The 15,447-nt window shown below is 40.3% G+C and overlaps 1 protein-coding gene across 1 annotated transcript in view; it reads right to left on the bottom strand.

The window, feature by feature from the left end:
- The window catches only part of ATRX (ATRX chromatin remodeler), a 256,836-nt gene extending 242,271 nt beyond the window's left edge, over positions 1-14,565 (bottom strand). The window contains exons 1-2 of the mRNA XM_060137872.1: positions 14,429-14,565; positions 7,475-7,564 (exon numbers count right to left, since the gene is read on the bottom strand). Of these exons, the coding sequence (XP_059993855.1) occupies positions 7,475-7,532 (58 nt within the window). The 5' untranslated portion in view covers positions 7,533-7,564; positions 14,429-14,565. The remainder of the gene's footprint in view (positions 1-7,474; positions 7,565-14,428) is intronic.
- Positions 14,566-15,447: the final 882 nt, after the last annotated feature.

Below are 15,447 nucleotides of genomic sequence, written 5' to 3'. Positions count from 1 at the left end.
AAACAGAGCTGCAATGAACATTGTGGTACATGACTCTTCTTGAATTATGCTTTGCTCAGAGTATATGCCCAGTACTGGAATTGCTGGGTCGTTTGGTAGTTCTATTTTTAGTTTTTTAAGGAACCTCCATACTGATCTCCATAGTGGCTTTATCAATTTACATTCCCACCAACAGTGCAAGAGGGTTCCATTTTCTGCACATCCTCTCCAGCATTTATTGTTTGTAGATTTTTCGATGATGGCCATTCTCACTGGTGTAAGGCGATACCTTATTGTAATTTTGATCAGCAATTCTCTAATGATTAGTGATGTTGAGCAGCTTTTCATGTGTTTGTTTGCAATCTGTATTTCTTTGGAGAAATGGCTATTTAGGTCTTTTGCCCATTTTTGGAGCACACTGTTTGTTTTTTAGATATTAAGCTTCATGAGCTGCTTGTAAATTCTGGAGATTAATCCTTTGTCAGTTGCCTCATTTGCAAATATTTTTTCCCATTCTGAGGGTTGTCTTTTCATCTTGTTTATGGTTTCCTTTGCTGTGCAAAAGCTTTTAAGTTTCGTGAAGTCCCATTTATTTTTGTTTTTATTTCCATTTCTCTAGGAAGTGGGTCAAAAAGGAACTTGCTGTGATTTATGTCATAGAGTGTTCTGCCTATGTTTTCCTCTAAGAGTTTGATAGTGTCTGGCCTTACATTTAGGTCTTTCATCCATTTTGAGTTTATTTTTGTGTATGGAGTTACAGAGTGTTCTAATTTCATTCTTTTACATGTAGCTGTTCAGTTTTCCGAGCACCACTTACTGAAGAGGCTGACTTTTCTCCACTGTATATTCTTGCCTCCTTTATCAAAGATAAGGTGACCATATGTGTGTGGGTTTATCTCTGGGCTTTCTATCCTGTTCCACTGATCTATATCTCTGTTTTTGTGTCAGTACTCATACTGTCGTGAGTACTGTAGCTCTGTAGTATAGTCTGAAGTCACGGACCCTGATTCCTCCAGCTCCATTTTTCTTTCTCAAGATTGCTTTGGCTATTCAGGGTCTTTTGTGCTTCCATACAAATTGTGAAATTTTTTGTTCTAGTTCTGTGAAAAATGCCAGTGGTAGTTTGATAGGGATTGCATTGAATCTGTAGATTGCTTTGGGTAGTAGAGTCATTTTCACAATGTTGATTCTTCCAATCTAAGAACATGGTATATCTCTCCATCTATTTGTATCATATTTAATTTCTTTCATCAGTGTCTTACAGTTTTCTGCATACAGGTCTTTTGTCTCCTTAGGTAGGTTTATTCCTAGGTATTTTACTCTTTTTGTTCCAATGGTAAATGGGAGTGTTCCCTTAATTTCTCTTTCAGATTTTTCATCATTAGTGTATAGGAATGCAAGAGGTTTGTGTGCATTAATTTTGTATCTTGCTACTTTACCAAATTCATTGATTAGCTCTAGTACTTTTCTAGTAAGCATCATTAGGATTCTATATGTATAGTATCATGTCATCTACAAACAGTTGACAGCTTTATTTCTTCTTTACCGATTTGGATTCCTTTTATTTCCTTTTCTGCTCTGATTGCTGTGGCTAAAACTTCCAAAACTATGTTGAATAATAGTAGTGAGAGTGAACAACCTTGTCTTGTTCCTGATCTTAGTTGAAATGGTTTCAGTTCTTCACCACTGAGGATGGTGTTAGCTGTTGGTTAGTCATATATGGGTTTATTATGTTGAGGTAAGTTCCCTCTATGCCTACTTTCTGCAGAGTTTTTATCATAAATGGGTGTTGAATTTTGTTGAAAGCTTTTTCTGCATCTATTGAGATGATCATATGGTTTTTATTCTTCAATTTGTTAATAAGTGTATCACACTGATTGATTTGCATATATTGAAGAATCCTTGCATTCCTGAGAGAAACCTCACTTGATCATGGTGTATGATCCTTTTAATGTGCTGTTCGATTCTGTCTGCTAGTATTCTGTTGAGGATTTTTGTATCTATGTTCATCAGTGTTAGTGGCCTGTAGTTTTCTTTCTTTGTTACATCTTTGTCTGGTTTTGATATCAGGGTGATGGTGGCTCGTAGAATGAGTTTGGGAGTGTTCCTCCCTCTGCTGTATTTTGGAAGAGCTTGAGAAGGATAGGTGTGAGCTCTTTTCTAAATGTTTGCTGGAATTCGCCTGTGAAGCCATCTGGTTGTGGGCTTTTGTTTGCTGGAAGATTTTTAATCAGAATGTCAATTTCAGTGCTTGTGATTGGTCTATTTATATTTTCTATTTCTTGCTGGTTCAGTCTCGGAAGGTTGTGCTTTCCTAAGAATGTGTCCATTTCTTCCAGGTTGTCCATTTTATTAGCATATCACTGCTTGTAGTAATCTCTCATGATCCTTTGTATTTCTGCAGTGTCAGTTGTTACTTCTTTTTCATTTCTAATTCTATTCATCTGAGTCTTCTCCCTTTTTTTCGTGATGAGTCTGGCTAATGGTTTATAAATTTTGTTTCTCGGGCTTCCCTGGTGGTGCAGTGGTTGAGAATCTGCCTGCCAATGCAGGGGACACAGGTTCGAGCCCTGGTCCGGGAAGATCTCACACGCCGTGGAGCAACTACACCCGTGCACCACAGCTACTGAGCCTGCGCTCTAGAGCTCACGAGCCACGACTACTGAGCCCGTGGGCCACAACTACTGAAGCCCACGCGCCTAGAGACCGTGCTCCGCAACAAGCGAAGCCACCGCAATGAGAAGCCTGCGCACCGCAACGAAGAGTAGCCCCCGCTCGCCACAGCTAGAGAAAGCCCATGTGCATCAATGAAGACCCAATGCAGCCAAAAATAAAATTAATTAAATAAATTTATAAATTTTGTTTCTCTTCTCAAAGAATCAGCTTTTAGTTTTACTGATCTTTGCTATTGTTTCCTTCATTTCTTTTTCATTTATTTCTGATCTGATCTTTATGATTTCTTTCCTTTTTCTAACTTTGGGGTTTTTTTGTTCTCTTTGTGTAATTGCTTCAGGTGTAAGGTCAGGTTGTTTACTTAATATGTTTCTTGTTTCTTAAGGTAGGACCGTATTGCTATAAACTTCCCTCTTAGGACAGCTTTTGCTGCATCCCGTAGGTTTTGGGTCGTCCTGTTTTCATTGTTATTTGTTTCTAGGTATTTTTTGATTTCGTCTGATTTCTTCAGTGAACTCTTGGTTATTAAGCAGTGAGTTGTTTAGCCTACATGTGTTTGTATTTTTTACAGACTTTTTCCTGTTATTGATATCTAGCCTCACCGTGTTGTGGTTGGAAAAGATACTTGACACGATTTCAATTTTCTTAAATTTACCAAAGCTTGATTTGTGACCCAAGATATGATCTATCCTGGAGAATGTTCCATGAGCACTTAAGAAGAAAGTGTATTCTGTTGTTTTTGAATGGAATGTGCTATAAATATCAATTAAGTCCATCTTGTTTAATGTATCATTTAAAGCTTGTGTTTCCTTATTTATTTTCATTTTAGATGATCTGTCCATTGGTGAAAGTGGGGTGTTAAAGTCCCTTACTATGATTCTACTGTCGATTTCCCCTTTTATGGCTGTTAGCATTTGCCTTATGTATTGAGGTGCTCCTATGTTGGGTGCATAAATATTTACAATTGTTATATCTTCTTCTTGGATCAATCCCTTGATCATTATGTAGTGTCCTTCTTTGTCTCTTCTAATAGTCTTTATTTTAAACTCTATTTTGTCTGATACGAGAATTGCTACTCCAGCTTTCTTTTGATTTACATATGCATGCAATATCTTTTTCCATCTTCTCACTTTCAGTTTGTATGTGTCCCTAGCTCTGAAGTGGGTCTCTTTTAGCCAGCATATATAGGGGTCTTGTTGTTGTATCCATTAAGCCCGTCTGTCTTTTGGTTGGAGCGTTTAATCCATTTACATTTAAGGTAATTATCGATATGTATGTTCCTATTCCCATTTTTGTAATTGTTTTGTGTTTGTTATTGTAGGTCTTTTCCTTCTCTTGTGTTTCCTGCCTAGGGAAGTTCCTTTGGCATTTGTTGTAAAGCTGGTTTGGTGGTGCTGAATTCTCTTAGCTTTTGCCTGTCTGTAAAGGTTTTAATTTCTCCGTCGAATCTGAATGAGATCCCTGCTAGATAGTATAGTCTTGGTTGCAGGTTTTTCCCTTTCATCACTTTAAATATGTCCTGCCAGTCCCTTCTGGCTTGCAGAGTTTCTGCTGAAAGATCAGATGTTAACCTTTTTGGCATTCCCTTGTATGTTATTTGTTGTTTTTCCCTTGCTGCTTTTAATACTTTTTCTTTGTATTTAATATTTGATAGTTTGATTAATATGTGTCTTGTTGTGTTTCTCCTTGGATTTATCCTGTATGGGACTCCCTGAACTTCCTCTACTTGACTATTTCCTTTCACATATTAGGGAAGTTTTCAACTATAATCTCTTAAAATATTTTCTCAGTCCCTTTCTTTTTCTCTTCTTCTGGGACCCCTATAATTCGAATGTTGGTGTATTTAATATTGTCCCACAGGTCTCTGAGACTGTCCTCAATTATTTTCATTCTTTTTTCTTTATTCTGCTCTGCATTAATTATTTCCACTATTTTAGCTTCCAGGTCACGTATCCATTCTTCTGCCTCAGTTATTCTGCTATTGATTCCTTCTAGAGAATTTTTAATTTCATTTATTGTGTTGTTCATCATTGTTTGCTCTTTAGTTCTTCAAGGTCCTTGTTAAACGTTTCCTGCATTTTCTCTATTCTATTTCCAAGATTTTCGATCATCTGTACTATCATTACTCTGAAGCTTTTTTCAGGTAGACTGCTTATTTCCTCTTCATTTGTTTGGTGTGGTGGGTTTTTACCTTGCTCCTTCATCTGCTCTGTGTTTTTCTGTCTTCTCATTTTGCTTAATTTACTGTGTTTGGGGTCTCCTTTTCACAGGCTGCAGGTTTGTAGTTTGTGTTGTTTTTGGTGTCTGCCGCCAGTGGCTAAGGTTGATTCAGTGTGTTGTGTAGGCTGCCTGGTGGAGGAGACTGGTGCCTGTGTTCTGGTGGATGAGGCTGGATCTTGCCTTTCTGGTCTGCATCTGGTGGTGTGATTTGGGGTGTCTGTGACCTTATTATGATTTTAGTCAGGCTTTCTGCTAGTGGGTGGGGTTCTGTTCCTGTCTTGCTAGTTGTTTGGCATAGGGTGTGCAGTAATGTAGCTTGCTGGTCATTGAGTGGAGCTGGGTCTTGGTGTTCAGATGGAGATCTCTGGGAGATTTTTGCCATTTGATATTATGTGGCACTGGGAGGTCTCTAGTGGACCAATGTCCTGAACTCGGCTCTCCCACCACAGAGGCACAGGCCTGACACCCGACCAGAGCACCAAGATCCTGTCATCCACACGGCTCAGAATAAAAGGGAGAAAAAAAGAAAGAAAGAAAGAAAAATAAAATAAAGTTATTAAAATTTAAAATAAAAAATTAATAAAAATTTTAAAAAGAAAAAAAGAGAAAGAGAGCAACCAAACCAAAAATCAAATCCACCAATGATAAGAAGCGCTAAAAACTACACTAAGAAAGAAAAAAAATGGGGGGGGCCGACAGAACCCTAGGACAAATGGTAAAAGCAAAGCTATACAAAGTTACACACAGAAGCATATACATACACACTCACAAAAATAGAAAAAGGAAAAAATATATATATCGTTGCTCCCAATGTCAACCGCCTCAATTTGGGATGATTCGTTGTCTATTCAGGTATTCCACAGATGCAGGGTACATCAAGTTGATTGTGGAGATTTAATCCACTGCTCCTGAGGCTGCTGGGAAAGATTTCCCTTTCTCTTCTTTGTTCGCACAGCTCCTGGGGTTCAGCTTTGGATTTGGCCCCGCCTTTGTGTGTAGGTCGCCGGAGGGCATGTGTTTTTCGCTCAGACAGGACGGGGTTAAAGTAGCAGCTGATTAGAGGGCTCTGGCTCACTCAAGCCCGGGGGAGGGAGAGGTACGGAATGCAGGGTGAGCCTGCGGAGGCAGAGGGCAGCGTGATGTTGCAACAGCCTGAGGTGCACCGTGTGTTCTCCCGGGGAAGTTGTCCCTGGATCACAGGACCCTGGCAGTGGCGGGCTGCACAGGCTCCCTGGAGGGGAGGTGTGGACAGTGACCTGTGCCTGCACACAGGCTTCTTGGTGGCTGCAGCAGCAGCTTTAGCGTCTCATGCCCGTCCCTGGTGTCTCTCTGATAGCCATGGCTCATGCCCATCTCTGGAGCTCATTTAGGTGGTTCTCTGAATTCCCTCTTGTCGTGCACCTGGAAACAATTGTCTCTTGCCTCTTCAGCAGTTCCAGACTTTTTCCCAGACTCCCTCCAGACTAGCTGTGGCACACTAGCCCCCTTCAGGCTGTGTTCACGCCAAGCCCTGCCCTCTCCCTGGGATCCGACCTCCAAAGCCCGAGCCTCAGCTCCCAGTCCCCACCCGCCCCGGAGGGGGAGCAGACAAGCCTCTTGGGCTGGTGAGTCCTGGTCAGCACCAATCCTCTGTGCAGGGATCTCTCTGCTTTGCCCTCTGCACCCCTGTTGCTGCACTCTCCTCCGTGGCTCCGAAGCTTCCCCGCCGCCACCCCGTCTCCACCAGTACAGGGGCTTCCTAGTGTGTAGAAACTTTTCCTCCTTCACAGCTCCTTCCCACTGGTGCAGGTCCCATCCCTATTCTTTTGTCTCTATTTTTTCTTTTTTCTTTTGCCCTACCCAGGTATGTGGGGAGTTTCTTGCCTTTTGGGAGGTCTGAGGTCTTCTGCCAGAGTTCAGTAGGTGTTCTGTGGGAGTTGTTCCACATGTAGATGTATTTCTGGTGTATTTGTGGGGAGGAAGGTGATCTCCACCTCTTACACTTCCACCATCTTGAAGGTCTCATGGATAGACATTTTTTAAGTATCATTTATAAAAACACCAAAACATCTTTTTTTGTTGTTGTGGGGGAACAGAGTTACTAGCCAAAATGTAAATTAGTACCGATTTTTTTAAGTATAGTGTAAAGTATAATGTAAGCTCCATGGGGAGCCTTAATTTAATTTGTCTTGTTCACCTAAGCAGTACTTAGAACAGTTCTTGGCAATGGTAATAGTAATTAGTAACAACTAATACTTGAGTAATTATTATGTCACACTTACCTAAGTGTTTTGTGTCCATTAACTCATTTAGTCTTCACACAACCCAAGAAATGTTTGGTGAATGAATCAATACTTTTTGCAGTATGACAATTACAGTCAGTTCTGCAATAATATAACATGAGTTCCTAAAAATCACCAGGTAATGCAAAATTGTGCAATGAACACCATAGGATTCACGGGAAAAACGGGGTTAAAAGCACAACACTGAAAAAACTTCATCAGTGACACATTTTTTAAAAAAAGACAGAAACCTAATAGAAATGGTAGCACAATTTTACACAGTTTACACATATTAAGTGATTAAGAAATACACAAGCACAACAATAAATATGGCACGTTACCTTGAAAAAGACCTGAAGTTTGCTTGTGGAAGTGGGCATCAGAAGGGTTGCAGCTCATGAATTACTGTGAAGTGATGGAAGGAGAGTTATCTGAAATCGGATGGAAAATTGTAACAATAGGTGTGGATGGGTGTGGTTCATAACACAAGGGGTGAACTGAGGTATGTGGTAAATATCTGAGGTATGTGCCTATATATGCGTGTATTTTAATGTAACTCAGTTCAGCTGGATGCAGTTTCCTGCATTCACCCAGGGCAAACTTTCTATAAAGGGCCAGATAGTAAATATTTTAGGCTTTGTGGGCCATTAGGTCTCTGTTGCAACTATTCAACTCTCTGAGACTGTGCTACAAAAGCAGCCACAGGACAAGGTAAACAAATGGGCTTGGGCGTGTTCCAACAAAACTTTATTTACAAAAATAGGGCACTGTTTGGTGGCCATAGTTTGCTGAGCCCTGAACTTGCAGACAAAATCCTAAATAAGCAAATGAAAATTTTGTCTTATGCTCAAATTGTCCCCCGATACATCCATCTTGTTGGAACAAATTCACTTTTCAAAACAAGTTTTATAGCAGAACTAAGTTTAGAATGCTATCAAGTAAACCAAAAAATAACTGATATAATTCAAATAAGCAAAATAAATCCAGTGTTACTCAAAAATAAACTATTTTTGATTTTGGATTTTATAAATCAAATGTCACCCAAAAGTCAACTGACAAATGACCAAAATAAAGACAACTAATGGTACATTTTGAACACTCATAGTCATTCAAAATCTGTGCATTAAATTCTACACAATCTTCAAGGAAAATGGGTTATGCTTTTGATAGCTCTTCTGAATTAAAATTATCGGGCTCAGTCACAAGGGCACATGTGGCTTTTACAAGATCATCGAGCAATCAAAGTTAACATATGAACTGCACTGTAAGATAAGTTCTGAAGATCTGATGTACAGCATACAGCATGGTGACTATAGTTAACAATACTGTATTATATCCTTGAAAGTTGCTAGAGAGTAGATCTTAAATGTTCTCTCCACAACAATAACAAAAAAAGGTAATTACTGTGACAGTCATTTCAAAATATATACACATATCAAATCATCACATTGTACACCTTAAACTTACACAATGCTATATGTCAATTATATCTCAATAAAGCTGGAAAAATACTAATTGCACATGGTTATACAATATTTGCCCAGGAACTGAGTTAAAAAGTCTAAGTTGACCTCCTTTCAATTAGAAAACACTAATATATACAACATTTCTTTGCTCAGGCTGCTATAACTCACATCTGAAATCCTCCCCCAGTCTTCTTTGTTAAAAGCAGATGCATCCTCCAAGGGTCACATCCAAATGCTACCTCTCTATAAGCCTTCCCTGGACCCCATCAGAAATGTCTTCCTACTCTAAACTCCCATAGCAAGTCACTTTTTACCCAACACAGCATGTAGCACTTTATATCCTGCTTCAAATTTATTTGTGAACATGTCTTATTTCCTCTGCTGTGTGGAAAATAAGCCTAATCTTTAGCCATACTAATCCCTCTGCTGGACTGCCCTTTATCACAGCCAACCCTTAACTGCTAACTTACCTTCAAGACCCAATACAGATACCATCTCCTCTGCAAAACTTTCCTAAACATCCCCCAAATTAGGCTTTCATTCATTCTGATCCCTAGCACAACCAATATACCTCCATTTTAGCACTGCTTTGTAACTGCTTATTTACTTACAATTTCCCTCCTTAGATTAAGAATGCTTTAAGGAGGCAGGAATTTTGTCTTTTACCCTTTGCATACGCTAGTACAATGCCTGGCACCTAGTTGGTACTCAAGTATTTGATCAACTAATAAAGCATTCCTCCAAAATATGGAGTATAGGCTATATACACATGAACACCACTACCATACCAATAAATTTCTTAAACAAATATTTTATGTAACAGTTCACAAGAAAGCTGGACTACTGATACCAAGAATGGCTACTTCAAGCCAAAACTCAGAGACAAAGTCTCAGAGACAGGATCTGAAAACAGTGGCTAGAGAGCAAAATTCACAGAACCTTTTCCCAGGGCAAAAATCACAATCAGCTAGAATATACGTCTTTTCAGAAGTATCACCTCCAATCATAAAAGAGCAGAAATACACTGCATATAGTAATTTTTCAAAACAGAACATATCCTGAGCCGTAATAATTATTAACGAACTTCCCAGCAAAGTTTTTCCGTTCTAATAAATGTCTGTGTATGTGACAGTATATGAGATTATATTAGCAACAAAACACCTGTATCCTAACCATGTACGCTTCAAGGCAAAAAAGATATGCATACATTGAATAAAGAAACTTTCCCTCATCACTTCTTCTCCCTACCCCCAAAAAGGCAAACAAAGTCAAAAAATGATCGACACTAACATAACCAGGATTATGTTTTTAATAACTTTGTAGACTATCTAGTACAAGTTCATTCTGTAAATGACAAAGCAGAGGCCTAGAAAGATGAATGATTTGTCCACAACAATCAGTTGAGCAACAGAGCTGTAACTAGAACACCCAGGTTTGCCTCGAGTTAAGCATTCATTCCTCTACAACCAGCAGTTCTCAAACTTCTAGTCTCAGGACCTCTTTACACTCCTAAAACACTTAAAAATTAACAAAGACCCCCAAAGAGCTTTTAGTTTACTGTCTTTTAAGAACCGCTGTTATAACCATGTTATCTCCTCCAGAACTGCAGGCTTTATCAGTATCTTTTAAACTTACTCCTATTTTACAGATGAAGAGCTATGGAGATTAATCATCCTGCATGTCAGCTATCAAGCCAATAAGACAAGCATTAGGATACATGTACAGAGAGATCCTACTTAGACACTCCTTTTACTGCCCTGCTATATTCAACATTCCTAAAGGAAGAGCTATACATCATTTTCCAATGGCTTAACCCATTTTAACAGCTTCTGCCAATGTCCAAGAGAACATTCAAGCTCTGGAGGAAAAAGACTTCATGTAAACCCAAGAATTGCCTGTATTCTGTCGCCCAATCCATAAATTTATTCAGATTTCAAAAGTGAAATAGGCACATAAATACACACAATTTCTTACAGAAAAAAATATTTCACACACCTAAATCTATATACAAATACCTTTAAGTACTACATTTATCTTATCCCTAGAAATACAATATAAAAGTGAAGGCTCATGGTCAACTATACCAAGGGTTGCCAATAATGAGAACTGGCCTGATCACAATTAAAATCACAAATGTCTTTCTTTTCATCCCCACCAATAACATAAGGAAACAGCTGGCATTTGAATATTTTCAAAACCCTTTGTAAAATTTGCATGTACTCCGTTGCCACAGGCCTGGCTTAATAATTTCCACACAGTGGGAATGCACATATTTCACAGATAACATTTTTCAAAAATAGATTAGTATGCAACTGATTGTGAACTACCACAATAACAGACATTTTCTAAGACATTTTCCAAACATCTCTCAAGTAGGACCACTTCTACCTTTAAAAATTTAAGACCAATAACTGGTTATACTGCTTTCAGCTTTTCAAGTAATCAATTGCCATAAGGATTAGAATGACAAGTTCCATCAAATCTCCAAGATCTTTATATAAAAATAAATGAGGGCTTCCCTGGTGGAGCAGTGGTTGAGAGTCCGCCTGCCGATGCAGGGGACACGGGTTCGTGCCCGGGTCCGGGAAGGTCCCACATGCCACGGAGCGGCTGGGCCCGTGAGCCATGGCTGCTGAGCCAGCGCGTCCAGAGCCTGTGCTCCGCGACGGGAGAGGCCACAACAGTGAGAGGCCCGTGTACCGCAAAAAAAATAAAAAATAAAAAATAAATAAAAAAACCTTTGAAAACTGAGCCACTGATTTTTCAGTGTATATTTGTCCCTCGGTATCTGAGGGGAGTTGGTTCCAGGACCCACCACAGATACCAAAATCTGAAGATGCTCAAGTCCCATAGTCAGCCCTCCATATCAGCAGTTCCGCATCCTCGGATTCAATCAACCACAGATTGAAATCCTTGGTACTGAGTGGAGGAACACAGAGCCAACTGTATGATTTAGCCAAATCATCAATTTATTTTCCTCCCTCTTGCCTTTTGGCTATTTTTTTACCACAGAATCCTAGGAATGTTCTTTTTTTATAAATGTAAGTAAAAATTAGAAACTAATCTTTGCTCCTATTTTTAAGTGCTGGACAGAAGATCTGATAAAGAAAAAATCTGGAACAATTGTGTAAAATAAAATTAATGACAATTCATAGAATTGTTCATATTATTTCTGCCTCACATTAGAAGAGAATCAAGAGTGATTTGGTATTGTGGGTTCAACTCACTCAAGCATTACCTGTCAGATTATCCTTTAACTACAATTATGGCTTGAGATGAATGACACTTCAGACTGAGACAGTTCTTCTGAACACCCACTTGGAGCACTTTCATAGTAAATAATCAGCATCACACTTTTTTTTTTTTTTTTTTTTTTTGCGGTACGCGGGCCTCTCACTGCCGGGGCCTCTCCCTTTGCAGAGCACAGGCTCCGGACGCGCAGGCTCAGCGGCCATGGCTCACGGGCCCAGCCGCTCTGCGGCATGTGGGATCTTCCCAGACCGGGGCACGAACCCGTGTCCCCTGCATTGGCAGGAGGACTCTCAACCACTGCGCCACCAGGGAAGCCCCAGCATCACACTTTTTTAAATTAATTCTTCACATTTATACATGTGTTCTTTGCAAGGGGGTTTTCACGTAGCTTAAGATTCTCCTGGAATTAAATGCTTCAGTTATCTTACTATCTCATATGAACATAAAAGACAAAATATTATAAACACCTACAAACTCAAAAGACCTACAACAAATGACAATAGTAGCTAACATGAACTTCTTCCATTGTAATACTTAGGCTAAATTAAAATGGTCATAATCACATTATATCTGGCAGCTCAAGGAGGTATTAATGCCTGTGGTTAAGAACATAAGCTCTGGAGTCAAGACTGGGTTCAATTCCAGCTCCACCAATTACAAACTATATAACTTTGATCAAGTTCTTTGATCTCTCTATGCCTCAGTTTCCTCCTTATCTGTAAAAAGGGGAACACCAAGTACCTACCCATAGAGTTGTTCTGAGAATTAATCACGATTACACAGGTAAAAGTCAACAGTAAGCACTCAATTTTAGTTATGATTATTACTTTTACCACTAAGATCAACAAAAATTCAAGGCTCATAAGGAAAACTGACCCTGGCATAAAATGAATAATTCTATTCAGAAAGTCTATACATAATTAATTTGCTCACCCTAAAGAAAGGGAGAAAATCCAAGTTCAAGCTACAGTTTTAGAGGCAGACTTTGTGAGATTTAGTAAAATCTAGAGGTCATATTTAACTGTAAGGTACACCCTTCATGTACAGGAACATGGGCACCTGATAATAACTAACCAACAAGTTGTACTGGGTACCTCTTATGTGCCCAATACCCCTTACGTAAAGGCTTATTGCACTTTGACCAATTAACACAAATTCAAAAACCAAGGCCACAATCCTTACACAACTAGGGATCTATAATCTAAGAACTAAAGTGCATTTTTTTTCCTCAAAGGAAGGAAAACATCTTCCATCTACTGCTTGTTAATGCAGAAAAATAGGCACAATAAATATCATAGGTTCATTCCCAAATTCTATACACCAGGTAAAGTGCTCTAAAAACATATATACCTATATACCATTAAGATGATGTGTACATATACACACACACACACACACACACACACACACACATATACACCATCCTAATAGTTACTCAAAAGCATATTTTGCCAACTACGAATGCAATTGTGATCTATGATCCCTGTAATTTTACTTTGCCACTAGGCACCAAGGATCCATCTCAGAGCAGAAAAATTACTTAATTCACAAGGGATGAAAAGTCAAATGTCAAACTGTCTGAAAAGCAAGCCAGCCACCTGTGTAAAAGTGGTATACATTTCTTATTAACAACCCATTATTTTTAGACACTATCAAGAGGCAAATCAGAAGCACAAGAGAAAAGCAGCCTCAACCTAATATAAACGTGCTTGATTGGTAAGAGGTGGCCTGCCAGGCACTACTTCCTTGCAATAGATCTTACTTCCCATCAACCCATGTTAACGTGCTCCCCACCCCTCTTGGAATATATAAATAAATAAACAAAAATAAGGTCTAATTACTTTTGCTCAAAATTTGCCCATAAATTGGAGAAACATCTAAGGACTGCCTTACCACCCATTTAAAGCTGGACTACACAAAAAGTAGTATACTGGGGTCCTCTGGAAGCAAAACCCTGCGTTAGTATCCCTTTGCCTAGAGGTAAATCCAAGGATACCCCTCAGGGTCTGGGATAGATAAGGAATACTGGCAAGACCCACCCGTTCACCCCACAAAATGGGCTTGTCCCCAGGGGCTGCAGAAAAAAAAATAAAATTCCGCAAGGACGGGGTACTTCCCGTCTTCAGCAGTCCAAACGCCACTAAGTCGTCCCAGGATCTCACATCCTCCCGACCGCCCCTCCCCCTCTTCCCACCCCTCACCCCCACCCCTTCTTCCCCTAGCAGTCTCTAGGCCCAAAGATTAGGAAGAAAGACCGGGATACCAAAAACCGCCTCCCACTTCAGGGTCTCAATTCCACAAGCACCAAAGAATAAACAGAGGAGACCAACTAAGCTCCGCGGTTCGGGGAGACTGGAGAAAGCGCCCGACACGCCAGGCCGCGCCCCCCACCCCCACCCCGGGTTGGAGCCTACCGCCGAAACCCCGAAACCCTCCTCACCTAAGGAGAAAACGATGCCTCTTTCCGCTCAGCAAAACACAGGCCTAACCCACCAAGCCAAAGCTTTCCCAAACACCCGGCTCAGAAGGCGCGTAGGCCGAAACCACTGGGATCCGTGAGACGGGGTTGTGTTTTACCTCATGGGCTCAGCAGTCATGTTTTCGCTTCAACGCCTTGTCGGCTTCAGCGACCGTAGGGCGCCACTCTGCGCTCCCCGGTGCCCAGTTACGATAGAAATGCACTGGACTCTTAGTCGTCACTACAGCTGGCGCTGGATCCTCCCCACAGCTCAAAGGCCGCCACCGCTGCCACCTCCGCAGGAGCCGCGGAAACAAAGCGACGCCGCCGCCGCCGCCATTTTGTTGGGCCGAGGCTCAGGCAGCAGAATTGGCGCGTCCTCCCTCTTCCTCCTTCCATCATCCATTGGCTGCCTTCTCGGCAGCGCAGATGCCTATTGGGTACAGAAATTCACCTTCTTTGGGGGCCTGTTGCTAAGGCGGTCTACGTCATTTGATCCCCTCCACCTTTTCATAGGGGGTCCAATTCAGTCCCATTGACCTGAAAGTACTAGTGACGTATTTTGACTTTATTCTGAAAATGCTTTTTAATCCGTCCTCTTTTCTTTGACATACTGACAAAACAAGAACAGCAATTTACATTTATTGAGAGTTTACTATATACCCAGCACTATACTAATCCTTTATCCAGATTGTCTCATGTAATCCTTATACCCTTTGAGTCAGACAGCCGCTTGTTACCTACATTTTCTAGACGAGGAAACCAAAACACAAAGTCACACCGTAGTGGAGCCAAGATTCCGATCAGACACCACACTCTTAACCACTAATCTACGTGGCCATCCTATACATTTTCTTTCCTATATTCCAGGTTATCATCAAGTTCTTTACTTTCCTAGATGATTTATATATAATATTAATCATTCCAGCATGCTTACATATATATATATATTATAAATATAAAACATAAGACCAACTTGAGATCTGCACACAATTTTTTCAATATTGAATAAATTGCCGCTTGGAACACACACGTGGACCATTTCCCCAGTCTGATGTGATGTTTGGCTCACAAACTAACCAATCTAGGTCTATTTCCACCTCATCACAGAGGTTTGGCTGTATCATCTCTAAAAGGC

This window comes from Lagenorhynchus albirostris, chromosome X (assembly GCF_949774975.1).
Source record: "Lagenorhynchus albirostris chromosome X, mLagAlb1.1, whole genome shotgun sequence".
In the NCBI taxonomy this organism is placed as follows: domain Eukaryota; kingdom Metazoa; phylum Chordata; class Mammalia; order Artiodactyla; family Delphinidae; genus Lagenorhynchus; species Lagenorhynchus albirostris.
The sequence above is the reverse complement of the archived record's forward strand: the minus strand, read 5'-3'. Positions and strand labels throughout refer to the sequence as shown.